At 42.8% G+C, this 15,808-nt stretch overlaps 1 protein-coding gene across 6 annotated transcripts in view; it reads right to left on the reverse strand.

Moving 5' to 3' along the window:
- Nucleotides 1–15,808, reverse strand: part of LOC139371236 (nuclear pore complex protein Nup93) — a 31,796-nt gene that overhangs the window by 1,246 nt on the left and 14,742 nt on the right. For all 6 annotated transcript variants that reach the window (XM_071111458.1, XM_071111496.1, XM_071111466.1 and 3 more), the window contains exons 5-19: nucleotides 15,372–15,500; nucleotides 12,126–12,200; nucleotides 11,131–11,223; nucleotides 10,866–11,005; nucleotides 10,579–10,711; nucleotides 10,032–10,189; nucleotides 9,629–9,794; nucleotides 9,187–9,280; nucleotides 7,522–7,713; nucleotides 7,155–7,281; nucleotides 6,468–6,585; nucleotides 6,174–6,290; nucleotides 5,914–6,032; nucleotides 5,592–5,709; nucleotides 4,019–4,102 (exon numbers count right to left, since the gene is read on the reverse strand). In XM_071111458.1, coding sequence (XP_070967559.1) covers nucleotides 4,019–4,102; nucleotides 5,592–5,709; nucleotides 5,914–6,032; nucleotides 6,174–6,290; nucleotides 6,468–6,585; nucleotides 7,155–7,281; nucleotides 7,522–7,713; nucleotides 9,187–9,280; nucleotides 9,629–9,794; nucleotides 10,032–10,189; nucleotides 10,579–10,711; nucleotides 10,866–11,005; nucleotides 11,131–11,223; nucleotides 12,126–12,200; nucleotides 15,372–15,500 — 1,863 coding nt within the window. The remainder of the gene's footprint in view (nucleotides 1–4,018; nucleotides 4,103–5,591; nucleotides 5,710–5,913; nucleotides 6,033–6,173; nucleotides 6,291–6,467; nucleotides 6,586–7,154; nucleotides 7,282–7,521; nucleotides 7,714–9,186; nucleotides 9,281–9,628; nucleotides 9,795–10,031; nucleotides 10,190–10,578; nucleotides 10,712–10,865; nucleotides 11,006–11,130; nucleotides 11,224–12,125; nucleotides 12,201–15,371; nucleotides 15,501–15,808) is intronic.

Below are 15,808 nucleotides of genomic sequence, written 5' to 3' on the forward strand. Positions count from 1 at the left end.
TTACCAGCTAAAATGCAGGCCAAATAAATGCTTCACAGAGTTCAAGTAACAGACACATTGCTGCAAAGAAACCACTACTAAATGACACCAATAATAAGAAGAGACTTGCTTGGGCCAAGAAACACGAGCAATGGACATTAGACCAGCGGAAATCTGTCCAAATTTGAGATTTCTGATTTCAACCGCCGTGTCTTTGTGAGACGCAGAGTAGGTGAACAGATGATCTCTGCATGTGTGGTTCCCACCGTGAAGCATGGAGGTGGTGTGATGGTGCTTTGCTGGTGACACCGTCTGTGATTAATTTATAATTCAAGGCACACTTAACCAGCATGGCTGAAAGAAAAACCCTTGAATGAGTAGGTGTTAAATTTTTTTACCAGTAGTAGCGGAAGTGCTGCCAACATTTACGATAGCTAATTTCAATTTACAAAAACAACAACAAAATCAAGTCTTTTGAGATTCTAGTCATGAAATCTATGCAGCCTACTCAATCACTTGTATAGCTACTGTTTACAGGCCTCCTGGGCCATATACAGCGTTCCTTACGGAGTTCCTATCGGACCGTGTAGTCATGGCAGATAGAATATTCAAATTTTTGGTGACTTTAATATTCACATGGACAAGTCCACAGACCCACTCCAAAAGGCTTTCGGAGCCATCATCGACTCAGTGGGTTTTGTCCAACATGTCTCCAGACCTACTCACTGCCACAGTCATAATCTGGACCTAGTTTTGTCCCGTGGAATAAATGTTGTGGATTTTAATGTTTTTCCTCATAATCCTGGACTATCGGACCACCATTTTATTACGTTTGCAATTGCAACAAATAATCTGCTCAGACCCCAACCAAGGATCATCAAATGTCGTGCTATAAATTCTCGGACAACCCAAAGATTCCTAGATGCCCTTCCAGACTCCCTCTACCTACCCAAGGACGTCAGAGTACAAAAATCAGTTAACCACCTAACGGAGGAACTCAATTTAACCTTGCGCAATACCCTAGATGCAGCTGCACCCCTAAAAACTAAAAAGATTTGTCATAAGAAACTAGCTCCTTGGTATACAGAAAATACCTGAGCTCTGAAGCAAGCTTCCAGAAAATTGGAACAGAAATGGAGCTCCACCAAACTGGAAGTCTTCTAACTAGCTTCGAAAGACAGTACCATGCAATATCGAAGAGCCCTCACTGCTGCTCGATCAACCTATTTTTCCAACTTAATTGAGGAAAATAAGAACAATACCAAATGTATTTTTGATACTGTCGCAAAGCTAACTAAAAAGCAGAATTCCCCAAGAGAGGATGGCTTTCACTTCAGCAGTGATAAATTCATGAACCTCTGGGGAAAAGATCAAAAAGATCATTAGAAAGCAAATTACGGACTCTTTAAATCTGCGTATTCCTCCAAAGCTCAGTTGTCCTGAGTCTGCACAACTCTACTGGGACCTAGGATCAAGGGAGATACTCAAGTGTTTTAGTACTATATCTCTTGACACAATGATGAAAATAATCATGGTCTCTAAACCTTCAAGCTGCATACTGGACACTATTCCAACTAAACTACTGAAAGAGCTGCTTCCTGTGCTTGGCCATCCTATGTTGAACATAATAAACGGCTCTCTATCCACTGGGTGTGTACCAAACTCACTAAAAGTGGCAGTAATAAAGCCTCTAGAAAAAGCCAAACTGACCCAGAAAATATTAAAAAACTATCGGCTTATATCGAATCTCACATTCCTCTCAAAAAAAATGAAAAAGCTGTTGCACAGCAAGTCACACCCTTCCTGAAGACAATGTATACGAAACGCTTCAATCTGGTTTTAGACCCCATCATTGCACAGACTGCACTTGTGATGGTGGTAAAATACCTTTTAATGGCGTCAGACCGAGGCTCTGCATCTGTCCTCGTGCTCCTAGACCTTAGTGCTGCTTTTGATACCATCGATCACCACATTCTTTTGGAGAGATTGGAAACTCAAATTGGTCTACACGGACAAGTTCTGGCCTAGTTTAGATCTTATCTATCAGAAAGATATCAGTTTGTCTCTGTTGGTGGTTTGTCCTCTGACAAATCAACTGTACATTTTGGTGTTCATCAAGGCTACGTTTTAGGACCACTATTGTTTTCACTATATATTTTACTTCTTGGTGATGTCATTCGGAAACATAATGTTAACTTTCACTGCAAAGCGGATGACACACAGCTGTACATTTTGATGAAACATGGTGAAGCCCCAAAATTTCCCTCCCTGGAAGCCTGCGTTTCGAAAGTGGATGGCGGCAAATGTTCTACTTTTAAACTCGGACAAAACAGAGATGCTTGTTCTAGGTCCCAAGGTACAAAGATATCTTCTGTTGAATCTGACAATTAATCTTGATGGTTGTACATTCGACTCAAATAAAGCTGAAGGACCTCGGCGTTACTCTGGACCCTGATCTCTCTATTGATGAACATATCAAGACTGTTTCAAGGACAGCTTTTTTCTATCTACGTAACATTGCAAAAATCAGAAACTTTCTGTCCAAAAATTATGCAGAAAAATTAATCCATGCTTTTGTCACTTCTAGATTAGACTACTGCAATGCTCTACTTTCCGGCTACCCGGATAAAGCACTAAATAAACTTCAGTTAGTGCTAAACACGGCTGCTAGAATCTTGACTAGAACCAACAAATTTGATCATATTACTCCAGTGCTAGCCTCTCTACAAAGGCTTCCTGTTAAGGCAAGGGCTGATTAAGGTTTTACTGCTAACCTACAAACATTACATGGGCTTGCTCCTACTTATCTTTCCGATTTGGTCCTGCCGTACATACCTACACGTACACTACGGTTACAAGACTCAGACCTCCTTCCTGTCCCTATAATTTCTAAGTAAACAGCTGGGGGCAGTGCTTTCTCCTATAGAGCTCCATTTTTATGGAATGCTCTGCCTAGCCATGTGAGAGACACAGACTCGGTCTCAACCTTTATGTCTTTATTGAAGACATCTCTTCAGTAGGTCCTATGATTGAGTCTAGTCTGTCCCAGGAGTGTGAAGGTGAACGGAGAGGCACTGGAGCAACGAACCACCCTTGCCGCCTCTGCCTGGCCGGTTCCCCTCTCTCCACTGGGATTCTCTGCGTCTAACCCTATTACAGGGGTTGAGACACTGGCTTACTGGTACTCTTCCATGCCATCCCTAGGAGGGGTGCGTCACTTGAGTGGGTTGAGTCACTGACGTGATCTTCCTGTCCGGGTTGGTGCCCCCCTTGGGTTGTGCCGTGGTGGAGATCTTTGTGGGCTATACTCGGCCTTGTCTCAGGATGGGCTTTCTCCTGTGGTTGAAGATGTCCCTCTAGTTGTGTAGGGGCTGTGTTTTGGCAAAGTGGGTGGGGTTATATCCTGCCTGGTTGGCCCTGTCCGGCGGTATCGTCGGACGGGGCCACAGTGTCTCCTGATCCCTCCTGTCTCAGCCTCCAGTATTTATGCTGCAGTGGTTTATGTGTCGGGGGGGCTAGGGTCAGTCTGTTATATCTGGAGTATTTATCCTGTCTTATCCGGTGTCCTGTGTGTATTTAAGTATGCTCTCTCTAAGTCTCTCTCTATTTGTCTTTTTCTTTCTTTCTCTCTCTCTCTCTATTTGTCTTTTTCTTTCTTTCTCTCTCTCTCTCTCTCGGAGGACCTGAGCCCTAGGACCATGCCTCAGGACTACCTGGCCTGATGACTCCTTGCTGTCCTCAGTCCACCTGGCCGTGCTGCTGCTCCAAGTTTCAACTGTTCTGCCTGCGGCTATGGAACCCTGACCTGTTCACCGGACGTGGTACCTGTCCCAGACCTGCTGTTTTCAACTCTCTAGAGACAGCAAGAGCGGTAGAGATACTCTGAATGATCGGCTATGAAAAGCCAACTGACATTTAATCCTGAGGTGCTTAAGAAGGGCTTAAGAAGGGCTTTATAAATACATTTGATTGATTGCTTGTGTACATATATACACAGTACCAGTCAAAAGTTTGGACACACCTACTTATAATATCTCACCTCATCACTGAAATTGCGAAATGCAGCAACCCTTTCCTCCACACTGTCTTGACTCAGAGGGACCAGCTTCAGTCTCTCCATCACCTGACAGAGAGACAAAGAGAGAGTTGGAGGGGAGGAGTTAGGGACAGTTAAAGATTTACCCTTTTTAAACGTTATATCGTTTTTGTGCATCTAAACACACAAAAACGATATAACATTGAAAAAGGGTGACTTTTCTTTATCTCCTAGAGTCGGTGCTTCAATCGAAGTTACATACCAAAAAATTCCCATCAAAATCCGTCAGTTTAAAACTAGAGATTTTTTTTGCATTGGATACGTCTCAATCCACCACTGTCGAACTTCAGCATCTGCAGTGAAAGGTGGCAGAGGTAGAACGAACGGTGTTTGTCAGACCATGAGACATGCCGAAAATCAGCCTTTTCAGGAAAACGTTCGTAGGGTCCGAATGGTTTGCCCTAAAAACTATTATGGAAAGGGGAGACTCTCACATTGGCGTTCTCCGTTTTGGTCTACAACCCCCACAAGTGTCAAGGGACTCGTCTGAAGGTAACCGGTACCGTTTTTAAAAACAAATGGAAGTATGAAGGTAGCTTTATGCTTACCCCAAAAAAGGGGATAAATATGTATATATATATATATATATTTTTTGAAAACATCCTCTAGATTTAGGACAGATACATTTTTTGACTGGCCTTTTTGCCATTTATGAATGTGTTATGCAATGCGTTTCTATGGGCTTTAGTTGTAAATGCCAAAATCAATATTTTATCAAATAAAATATGAAAAATCATATATAATTGTTTTCCATTCAAAAAAGTGGGGCAATAAGGCTTGAAATTACAGAAATGTTAAAATGTTAAAATAGTTACAATAAAATGATAAACAATTTACTATAAGATTTTAGAATTTCTTATAACTGTAAAATAAATATGATCAAACCTTTTCAGGCAGTACAAAATTGGAACTATTTCATAACTGCAGAAAGAATTTTCTCTTAAATGTCCACTAAGAGGCGCAGAGACACCATTCAAATGTGTGCAGACTTCTTACAACTTCAAGTACAAAGTGATTTCGTCCGTCTGTGACCAAGATAAAGTGGTCTTAGTTTAATTATACACAATTATTTAGTATATTTTCATGTTGAGAGCTCTAAATCCGGCTGACAATATACTACTGTTGCATCCACTAAATTATCCCGTTTCATGTGCGTTATCTCAAGCACAGATGTGAGTTTCCCAGACACAGGAAATTGTTCCTTGTCTGGATGGGCAAGAAAATGTGACACGTCACTCCCTATGTAAATGTGGGGTCTGAAACCTGACACTTCAAGTCAGCTCTGCTGGGAGAGTGGGAGCAGAGAGCAGAGAGATGGGGATTTCTGGCACTGTAAGACACGGACCCTATGACATTCACAGAGAGCTTTGTACACCAAAATGTTATTCGGAACCAGTCTCCAAATAGGGGACTTAACATCTAAGAGGAGAGGAGGCTTTCATAAAGCTTCTCAATGCCATCTGAATAAACAGCATTGCAAGCCATCAGGCAGGAAGCCCTGGGTGATAAGACTCACATCGTAGGCCCGGTCTATGTTTCCAGCATGGTACTCATCAAAGAAGGTCATGAGGTCCAGCAGCAGGTAGAAGGTGCTGTCTGCAGACTTCTCTCCAGCAACACCCTGGGTCCGGTACCTGAGTCAGAAAACAAGACCAGACACTAAAGTTAGAACTGGGCCTAAATGGTCCACTTTTGATGAGGTCCACTCGTCTTTTTAACAATTGCTTTCAGTAAGCCTATATGATGCAACATCAAACATGATCTAATTTCAGTGGCAATGCAGAATGTAAATGATGCACAGTAAGTATGTGAGTGAGAGTAGATGGCAAGGATAGTACCGCTCAGCGATGGCAACAGCAGTGTTCTTCAGTCTCTCCTTGTTGGACTGGGCAGCGCTGACTTGGGCGATAACAGGACTTAGCAGCCTGTTCATCAGCTCTAAGACCTTGTCTGGATTCTAAAGATCAGAGGAGAAAAACAGAGGAATGTGAGGTGACATTTCATTATTTCCTACTCTTCCACTACACAGCCTGTACCTCCACCTAGAGTAAACCCACTGGCACAGCTTGACCTCAACCTTTCCCAGAGCCCTGCTCACCTTGGCCAGCTCATACAGTCTTACTGCTTCCTCAAACAGGCCCTTGTTCTCAGCCTCCAGCGCCACTTTTGTGATAATGGCTCGAGTGTCTCCGGCAAATTTATCAATCACTCCAGGCTGGGGGAGAAGCACAACTCACAATCAGCTCTTTGAACAGCCTGAATAGAAATGTTCTGGGGTTCCACGAGCACAATGGAAAAATCATCAGGACCACAAATGCTTTCACGAAAGGGATCATATTTAACGGAGTTAAATAATAATTAACAAAATTGAAAATGAAGGCGTGACCATTACCTTTCTGCTGCCATCTTTTTCCAGTCTTCCTAGAAGCATGTCAAACTCTCGACTCTCAATCACCAGCTCGCTAACACAGCACATGAACATGTTCTCTCCTTGGTTGTTTTTTTCATTCCTGTGTCCAAAAGGAAGAGAGGATACACATTCACATATTTTATTAACAAACTGAATGATTATATGCACATGACAACTTGTAAATAATGATAGAGGTCTGAAGGCTCTCATCAAAATGAACCTGAATAGAAAGAGTAAAAACCAACCAAAGGCATGTGTGAAAGCCTCTACCATTCATGGCCCACTGGGTTATTCATATGCATTGTGATTACATATTTTGATATTACTGCAATTTGAGGTTCCAAACATATTGCTAACCATATATCTGCAAGACAAGAGAGAGCATGAGAAAACAAGGCTTTGATCAGTCATGGAAATAAGTGCTGATAACAAGTTGGCACCCTATTTAAAAAGAAGAGGGAGAACAAGCTTTAGGATGAAAAATACTGGGAGTTTTGGCGCAGGTACAGCTGTATCGACTCCCCCCATGACTAAGCTTAACGGTACGTAGGAAGTCTACAGCCATGCCTCCAAGTCCTATTCACATTCAGTGGACTGGTGGAGAGAAGAGGTTCCCTCACCTGAGAACAGCATCTGTTAGGAGGATGGCCCCAACGTAGCGTAACGTACCGTAGGAAGTAGAAGTACTGTAGAGCCTCCCGGGGGTCTGTGGACTCAAACTTGCGCGTGTAGAGCATGAGCAGCCGGATGAAGTTGAGCCGACGCACCATAGGGGGGTCCCCAGCTTCCTGACTCACTGAAAGATAGAAAACATTCACGTATCGGCTTCAAAACTACAATGATGTTTACCTAGAAATTAAGCCCCTTTTTAAAAAGGAATCAAGCATTGCATCCCTAATGAACAAAACCACATACTTCATGCAACAGTAAGTCAAGTCTCCTTCCAATATCTGCGAACTAAGACATCCTTTGTAGAACATGACTGATTGTCAATGTAGAGAAAAGTCAGACAGGTAGGTATCCTGACAGGACGTACACAGTTGTGCGCTCTGCCCTGATGACTTGAGCAGCAGCCGTAGCTCGTAGAGAACCAGAGCCACGTGAACTGCATGACTGCGTAGACGCTCCACCCGGAACAGGAAGGCCACAGCAGCCTCAAACTGGGCCGTGAGGAACAGCACCTGGAAGTACAGGAACGGCTGTTGGCTGGCCGAGAAGTGGGACTCTCCTGCAGATTGGAAAGGAACATAAATAAACTCTAAATCATTAGGATCACATTCACAACAAGAAAATGGAATATAGAACATGCTAATTCAATATAGATAAAGTCAGCAATTTACTGCCAAAACAACTTAATCACTTTCATAAATGAGGGATAAAAAGTATATTGAAAGCAGGTATATTAAGCAAATAACATTGCATCATTGCTTAGGGTCATGTATAAAAATGCTGGGCAGGCCATTATTTTGGCTACCATTGCTATGCCTCCATGGGATGACAATGCCCCTATCCACAGGGCACGACGGTCATTGAATGGTTTGATGAGGATGAAAAAGATGTAAACCATATGCCATGGCCTTCTCAGTCACCAGATCTCAACCCAATTGAAAGACTCCGGTGCGGTGCTTGAGACAGCGTTTTCCACCACCATCAACAAAACACCAAATTATAGAATTTCTCGTGGAAGAATGGTGTCGCATCCCTCCAACAAAGTTCCAGACACTGGGAGAATCTATACCACGGTCCATTGAAGCAGTTCTGGCTCGTGGTGGCCCAATGCCCTCTTATGACACTGTATGTTGGGGTTTCCTTTATTTTGGCAGTCACCTGTAGTTGCTCAGTATTACAAATTTTAAAACATTTTCAAACAAACTATTCCACATCAACTTGCATTAATACCTCTCAGTGAAGCTCATGTTCAACTGAGTAGGAAGAAAACATGAATACCTCAGCCATTTTGAAAGGCAGCAGGCTTATCTATGAGTCACAGTCACCTTTTAATACACTGTGTTAAAATGAGAGAGATAACAAGCCATGACTCATCCTCCAGGTGGGAGAGCTTTGCCTCCCTCTGTGGGATAAAACTAAAGAAAAGTTTAAGCTTTAAGAGTGAACAATGAAGCACTTCTTTATCCGAACAGATCAGATCCCAGGGGGGACTGAGAAGTGGTGCCATTACACAACTCTACTTTAAAAGTCGAGGCTTGGACGGTATACCGTCTATCGAGGTATTTTGAAATACAGACAATATGATTTTCAATACTACGATGCCCCTGCTTATACCTATCTAAAATGTGCCTCATAATGTATCTCCATCTCAGGGCTCCAGCTACGCAGGTATGGTTTGCTAACTTGATAGCTAAGAGGCTAGCTTGTAAGATCAAGCTTCTTGGTTACAGCAGAGACAAACAATCCCCTCCTGGATCAAGACCCCTTCTGCCTAATTTGTTATGTGCGTCAAAATAAATCAAATACATATTTTAACGTTTGGAAAGAAATAGTGCTCGTATGCACTGCTGGTAATATTGTATACCCCAGTACGGTACAGGAACGGTATGAAAGTACTAAAATCTGAATACCGCCCAACCCTAAGAGTCTTCCAGTCCTAGCCAGTATTCTCTCTTAGAACATAATTAGTATCCAGGTCTATTTTCACTTCAGTAGTCTGGCTGTCATGTATCCTGCAGTGTTCTGAACTCACCGTAGTCCTCTAGAAGCTGTTTCTGTAGCTGGGCCAATGTCAGTCTATCCTGAGGAGCACTGCTGCCGTCGTCATCGAAGCACACCTGGTTGAGCTGTGGGCAGGGTGGGCAGAACAGGTCTACATTAATGTCAGGGAGTATTGACAAGAGGCAAACCTATTTTACCTGATCCTCCCTAACTGGGCGGTAGTGCAGCAGTTAAGAGCGTTGGGCCAGCAATTGAAAGGTTGCTGGTTCAAATTACAGAGCCAACTAGGTGACAAATCTGTCGAGGTGCCCTTGAGCAAGGCACTTAACTCTAATTGTTCCTTTAAGTCACTGCATAAGACCATCTGCTAAATGACTAAAATGTAAATTGAGTATTGCTGTGTTTAAGGCACTATGTATCATGAACACTGGTAATATTAACATATATGCTACAGACTGGTATTCAGACAGCACCTTAAGCCACAGGTAGTCCTCGGTCTTGTCGGCCACCTCTCCATGGTTGTCTGCGATGTCACACTTCCCGATGAGGCAGTAGACGGCCCTCTTGTAGGGGTCAGCACAGTTCCTCAGCACTCTGCGGTAGTGGAGACGCAGCTTGTTCTCTGTGGCGGGGGCCAGGCTGAGGAGAGGACACAGCATAGGTCAGACAGAGCTTAAGACAGAGAGACAAAGAGTTGGAGAGAGGAGTACTAAGCAGATTAGTTTCTATTCATATGAGAAAAGCAAATCACACTGGTGGTTTGGTGTTCTGAGCCATGGTGTTACAGCACTTCAAGTTGCAGGAGAAAGTGAAACAGAGAACCTAGACCAGATGACTACACACAGTGGAGGTACACAGTATGTGTGAGGTTCCTACCGTCTGTCAGGGCTGTTCATGTACTCCTGGAACCAGGTCTTGAAGTCTCCCACCTGGTGCTGAGCCCGGTTCACCACCTGCATGGCAGCCCCCAGGTCCCCACAGCGCAGGCAGTAGTAGATCAGAGCCCAGACTGGGTGACCCTCCACCTCACCATCCTGTTATAACACACACGGCTGAGTTTAGCTGTGAGTATCGTTTTTTATTTAACTAGTTAAGTCAGTTAAGAACAAATTCTTATTTACAATGACGGCCTATCCCGGCCAAGCCCTATCCCAGACGAAGCTGGGCCAATTGTGCGCCACCCTATGGGACTCCCAATCACGGTCGGGTGTGATACAGCCTGGAATCGAACCAGGGTCTGTAGTGACACCTCTAGCACTGAGATGCAGTGCCTTAGACTGTTGCGACACTCGGGAGCACTACACGGATCTACACTACACTTAGTAAAAACACCATCTTGAATAATACAGTTCTATGTAAGGCTGTGCACAGCGCTGATGTCGTCTCTAGCAGGATGTGCTGCAGTGTGGGGGCAGTACAATACCTGCATGCCTGGCAGAGGCCCTGGCAGTTTGATGTTGAGGAAGCTGCGCACCAGCTGATAGGTGCCAGGGACTCCTCCTAGCTGGGCCTGGTGCAGGTTCCCAAACACCGTCACCATGGTGTAGTTCTTATAGCTACCGTAGTGGAAACACAAAGAGAAACGTTAGTGGGGGGGGGGGGGGGGGGGGGGGGGGGGGGGGGTAACTACACAAGTGTAGTTTTATAATACATTAAGGGAGTGTTCATTCTAATTTAATGGTTCTGTCCTCCTCCTCCTCCTCCTCCGACCTGTTCTGCAGGAACTGCAGGGCCTGCGTGACGAAAGCCATCTGCATGTCCAAGGCCGTGCGGCTCTTCAGTGTGTCTTTGGCTGGGACCAGCAGCACGTCTGTCATCTGCTTCACCATTAACCACATGTCCGACACATTCTGGAGACACAAAAACATTCATAAAAATGCCATAATTAGCCATTGAAGGGGAAGAAGAACCAACTAACGTCTGCAGATGGGGGGATAATAATGTGGAATGGAGACGTGGATCAGCTGGGACTTACCTTGTCATCCAGGCTGTCTGCCACTGAGGCACAGAGGTCTCCCAGGTTGGGCTGGACATGTCCATTCACTATCTTCTCATTAAAAACATAGATCTGAGGGACAATAAAAGGAGAGAAAACACTGATGGAGCAGAGGAGAGTGATCAGTGCTGACAGACTGAATGGCGACTGTTTCAGCACTAATGCCACCCCATCACCACGATCCAGTCACCCGGGGGGGCTACGATCGCATAGTAAAGTGATGGATGACGAAAAATAGAACAAAAAGGACGAAAACATTCAGGAGGTCATCAAAGGAGACCACAAAGACCTGTGGAAGATGACACTGCAGGCGATGTGGCGACACATTATGTCCTCTTTTACCAGCAGACGCTTTCCTCTTTCACCCAGAATGTACAGACTGGAGAGGACGAGACAGACTATCCTACACCTGTGAAGTGGGGCAGAGAAATTACCCAGCATGCCCTGGCTCTTTCAGCTAATCAATTTATCTGATCTGTTGCTGCCTTGCTTAGCATGACCCCATTACTATGAAGTGGACTAGAGTGCAGCTGCATCCTGACTGAGGATGTGCTTCCATTCAGCTCATGAGGTCAAATCAAATCAAATTTTATTGGTCACATTCACATAGCTAGCAGATGTTAATGCGAGTGTAGCAAAATGCTTGTGCTTCTAGTTCCGACAGTGCAGTAATATCTAACAAGAAATCTAACAATTCCACAACAACTACTTTATACACACAAAAGTAAGGTTCCAGGGCACTTAGCTCCAGGCTGACTGGATGTATTACAGCCTATTGAAGTCTAAAATCATAACATAGGGAAATATGTAAAATACACAAGAGAGGATGGGTTTTGGTGATTCACATCTTTAAACATTTGAAATTAGATTAATTGAGGACTGCACTTCCCTTTTGGGCCATTTACTGTAGGTATCTCAGGCTAATCGTTCTAAGCGGTACTGCAGCGCAATCAGCGTCAAGCCAAATTACTGACCTGTCGTCCATAGGCCACCTCCACGCTGTCAAGAGCACTCCGTCCAGGAACTCCTGCGTCACTCACAAAGCTGGGCTGCAACACAGACACACAGGGAGACGAATCATGACTACCGTATGTACGTGAATGTAAAAATACAGAAGTGATTTCTGACTAAATAGAAAAAGGTAAAGGAAATGGAAAACCTAAGAAGAGTGAAGAGTGTTCGCTTGGTTGCTCATAATTGTAAAGTCATGACCAATGTAGCGTGAAAGCCATTGTGAACAAAGTTCACGCTTGAATGCAGACACATTCTAAATGCGAGCACGCACACGCACAAACATTTATCCAGATCGACCTTGCATTCTTCAGAACAAAAGGGACACACCCATACAATGTATGTTCAACGTAGAGGGTTGTCTAGGTAAGGGATAATCAACGAGGGGCTATGCGTTCTATGGAAAGCGTGAACGACGTGGAAGTTGTGTGAGTGGAACTGACTTTCCACGGAGTTGCATTATTTTCCAGAGAACACTTAGAACCCCGAGTTGATTATCCCTTTTATACCATGGCTATAATTTAACACATTTGCCAACTAGAAATGTGTTCATTTGCTAGTAGAAATGTGTTCATTTGCCAGTAGAAATGTGTTCATTTGCCAGTAGAAATGTGTTCATTTGCTTATTTGCCAGTAGAAATGTGTTCATTTGCCAGTAGAAATGTGTTCATTTGCCAGTAGAAATGTGTTCATTTGCCAACTAGAAATGTGTTCATTTGCCAACTAGAAATGTGTTCATTTGCCAACTAGAAATGTGTTCATTTGCTTATTTGCCAGTAGAAATGTGTTCATTTGCTTATTTGCCAGTAGAAATGTGTTCATTTGCCAGTAGAAATGTGTTCATTTGCCAGTAGAAATGTGTTCATTTGCCAACTAGAAATGTGTTCATTTGCCAACTAGAAATGTGTTCATTTGCCAACTAGAAATGTGTTCATTTGCTAACTAGAAATTAATTTGCTAACTAGAAATGTGTTCATTTGCCACTAGAAATGTGTTCATTTGCTTATTTTCCAGTAGAAATGTGTTCATTTGCCAGTAGAAATGTGTTCATTTTGCCTGTAGAAATGTGTTAATTTGCTTATTTGCCAGTAGAAATGTGTTCATTTGCCAGTAGAAATGTGTTCATTTTGCCAGTAGAAATGTGTTCAGTTGCTTATTTACCTGTAGAAATGTGTTCATTTGCCAGTAGAAATGTGTTCATTTGCCAGTAGAAATGTGTTAATTTGCTTATTTGCCAGTGGAAATGTGTTCATTTGCCAGTGGAAATGTGTTCATTTGCCAACTAGAAATGTGTTCATTTGCCAACTAGAAATGTGTTCATTTGCCAACTAGAAATGTGTTCATTTGCCAGTAGAAATGTGTTCATTTGCCAGTAGAAATGTGTTCATTTGCCAGTAGAAATGTGTTCATTTGCCAGTAGAAATGTGTTCATTTGCCAACTAGAAATGTGTTCATTTGCCAACTAGAAATGTGTTCATTTGCCAACTAGAAATGTGTTCATTTGCCAACTAGAAATGTGTTCATTTGCCAACTAGAAATGTGTTCATTTGCCAACTAGAAATGTGTTCATTTGCTAACTAGAAATGTGTTAATTTGCCAGTAGAAATGTGTTAATTTGCCAGTAGAAATGTGTTCATTTGCTTATTTGCCAGTAGAAATGTGTTCATTTGCCAGTGGAAATGTGTTCATTTGCTAGTAGAAATGTGTTCATTTGCTTATTTGCCAGTAGAAATGTGTTCATTTGCTAGTAGAAATGTGTTCATTTGCTTATTTGCCAGTGGAAATGTGTTCATTTGCCAGTGGAAATGTGTTCATTTGCCAGTGGAAATGTGTTCATTTGCCAGTGGAAATGTGTTCATTTGCTAGTGGAAATGTGTTCATTTGCTAGTAGAAATGTGTTCATTTGCTAGTAGAAATGTGTTCATTTGCCAGTAGAAATGTGTTCATTTGCCTGTAGAAATGTGTTCATTTGCTTATTTGCCAGTAGAAATGTGTTCATTTGCCAGTTGAAATGTGTTCATTTGCCAGTAGAAATGTGTTCATTTGCCAGTAGAAAAGTGTTCATTTGCCAGTAGAAATGTGTTCATTTGCCAACTAGAAATGTGTTCATTTGCCAGTAGAAATGTGTTCATTTGCCAACTAGAAATGTGTTCATTTGCCAGTAGAAATGTGTTCATTTTGCCAGTAGAAATGTGTTCATTTGCTTATTTGCCAGTAGAAATGCGTTCATTTGCTTATTTGCCAGTAGAAATGCGTTAATTTGCTTATTTGCCAGTAGAAATGTGTTCCTTTGCCAGTAGAAATGTGCACATGTTCCACTAAAAGTGTTCAAAATCCACCGAAGTAGCTAGCAAGTTTGCTAGATAGTTGCAGTAGTTGCCGTGATAACCAAACAGACTTGCTAGTTTAGCTAAACAAACCATCAGTCCTAGCTTGCCATTATGAAAATCTAATTCAACAATGCCAATGTTTTTAATTCGACTTTTGCTTTCAAAAGCAGCTCAAACATAGAACATGTAAGAACTATAGCCATTGAATTCTACCGTGCAAATATACAGCGCATTACAAGGAAATAATGCACGCTCTAGAATGCCCTTCAAGCCAATCAGAAACAAGTATTCAAGAATGCCATGGTATAATGCAGTATAAGGCTGTATGAGACATGGCATTATAAGAGGAGAGCATATGAGCAAGAACTGAACACAGTAGAGGGTGTGTTTCTGACATAGGGAGTGAACAGCAGGTCAGACATGGACAATTGAACTGTTGGATAATAATGCATTAAGCACAGAGAAGGACAAAATCCCCCCAAAAATCAAAGTGTCAACTCCAACACACACTGTAGAATGTGCCAGAGCTACAGTTTAGGAAAGCAATGTAGCTACTGTGCTAAATACAGTAGATGGAGCCCTGAAGGTTTTCCTAAACAAAGCTGTCTGCATAAAACCAAGCTTGCTTTGGTAAAGACCGATAACATGTTGGAAAACCAAAGCCGAATGTGGCTTTTCTTCATCCATTATTAAAAACAGTACTTTCCATATCTTTTTTTTGGAAACGTATCCATTTTTTATGGAAATTCTTGCAAATTGGAGGTGGTTATTGAATTTCGCAACATCCATGTGGGTTAGTATCAGTTTTTGACGAGTGTGTATTTTTCTAAATGTGTGCAAATCATATATTAAGTATAGAAATGATATCTGGAGACTGACCTCTATGTCTTGGCTGAAGTCCAGAGCATCTTCCCCTGCTCCCAACAGGGTGTGCAGTACTCTCTGCTTCACCTGCTCCCACTGAACCAGCATGGACTCGCGGTGGTACTCCTCTGCCAAGAGGAACGTCTGACAGAAAACAAGAACATGTGAGCACAAAATAGAGAGAGAAAAATAAAAATGTAACTTGGACAGAACCATTTGAAAGAATTTGAGAGAACCAGGCTAGGTTGCATAAATGGGATAGAGAGCTTGTGATTTGTTAAAAATAGCTAACACTGCAAAACCTCTCGCCATGAGAGATATCTGTGCACAATAAACACCTCCAATCACCACAGTCACCCATGCAGGTATCCTGGGGCCCCACACAGTGAAAGTGAGATCTGGGACTTGGGCGGGCTCGTCAAACTGGGTCACGCCCTGTGATGCCTGGGTGT

The sequence above is a fragment of the Oncorhynchus clarkii genome, chromosome 2 (genome assembly GCF_045791955.1).
Source record: "Oncorhynchus clarkii lewisi isolate Uvic-CL-2024 chromosome 2, UVic_Ocla_1.0, whole genome shotgun sequence".
Classification (NCBI taxonomy): domain Eukaryota; kingdom Metazoa; phylum Chordata; class Actinopteri; order Salmoniformes; family Salmonidae; genus Oncorhynchus; species Oncorhynchus clarkii.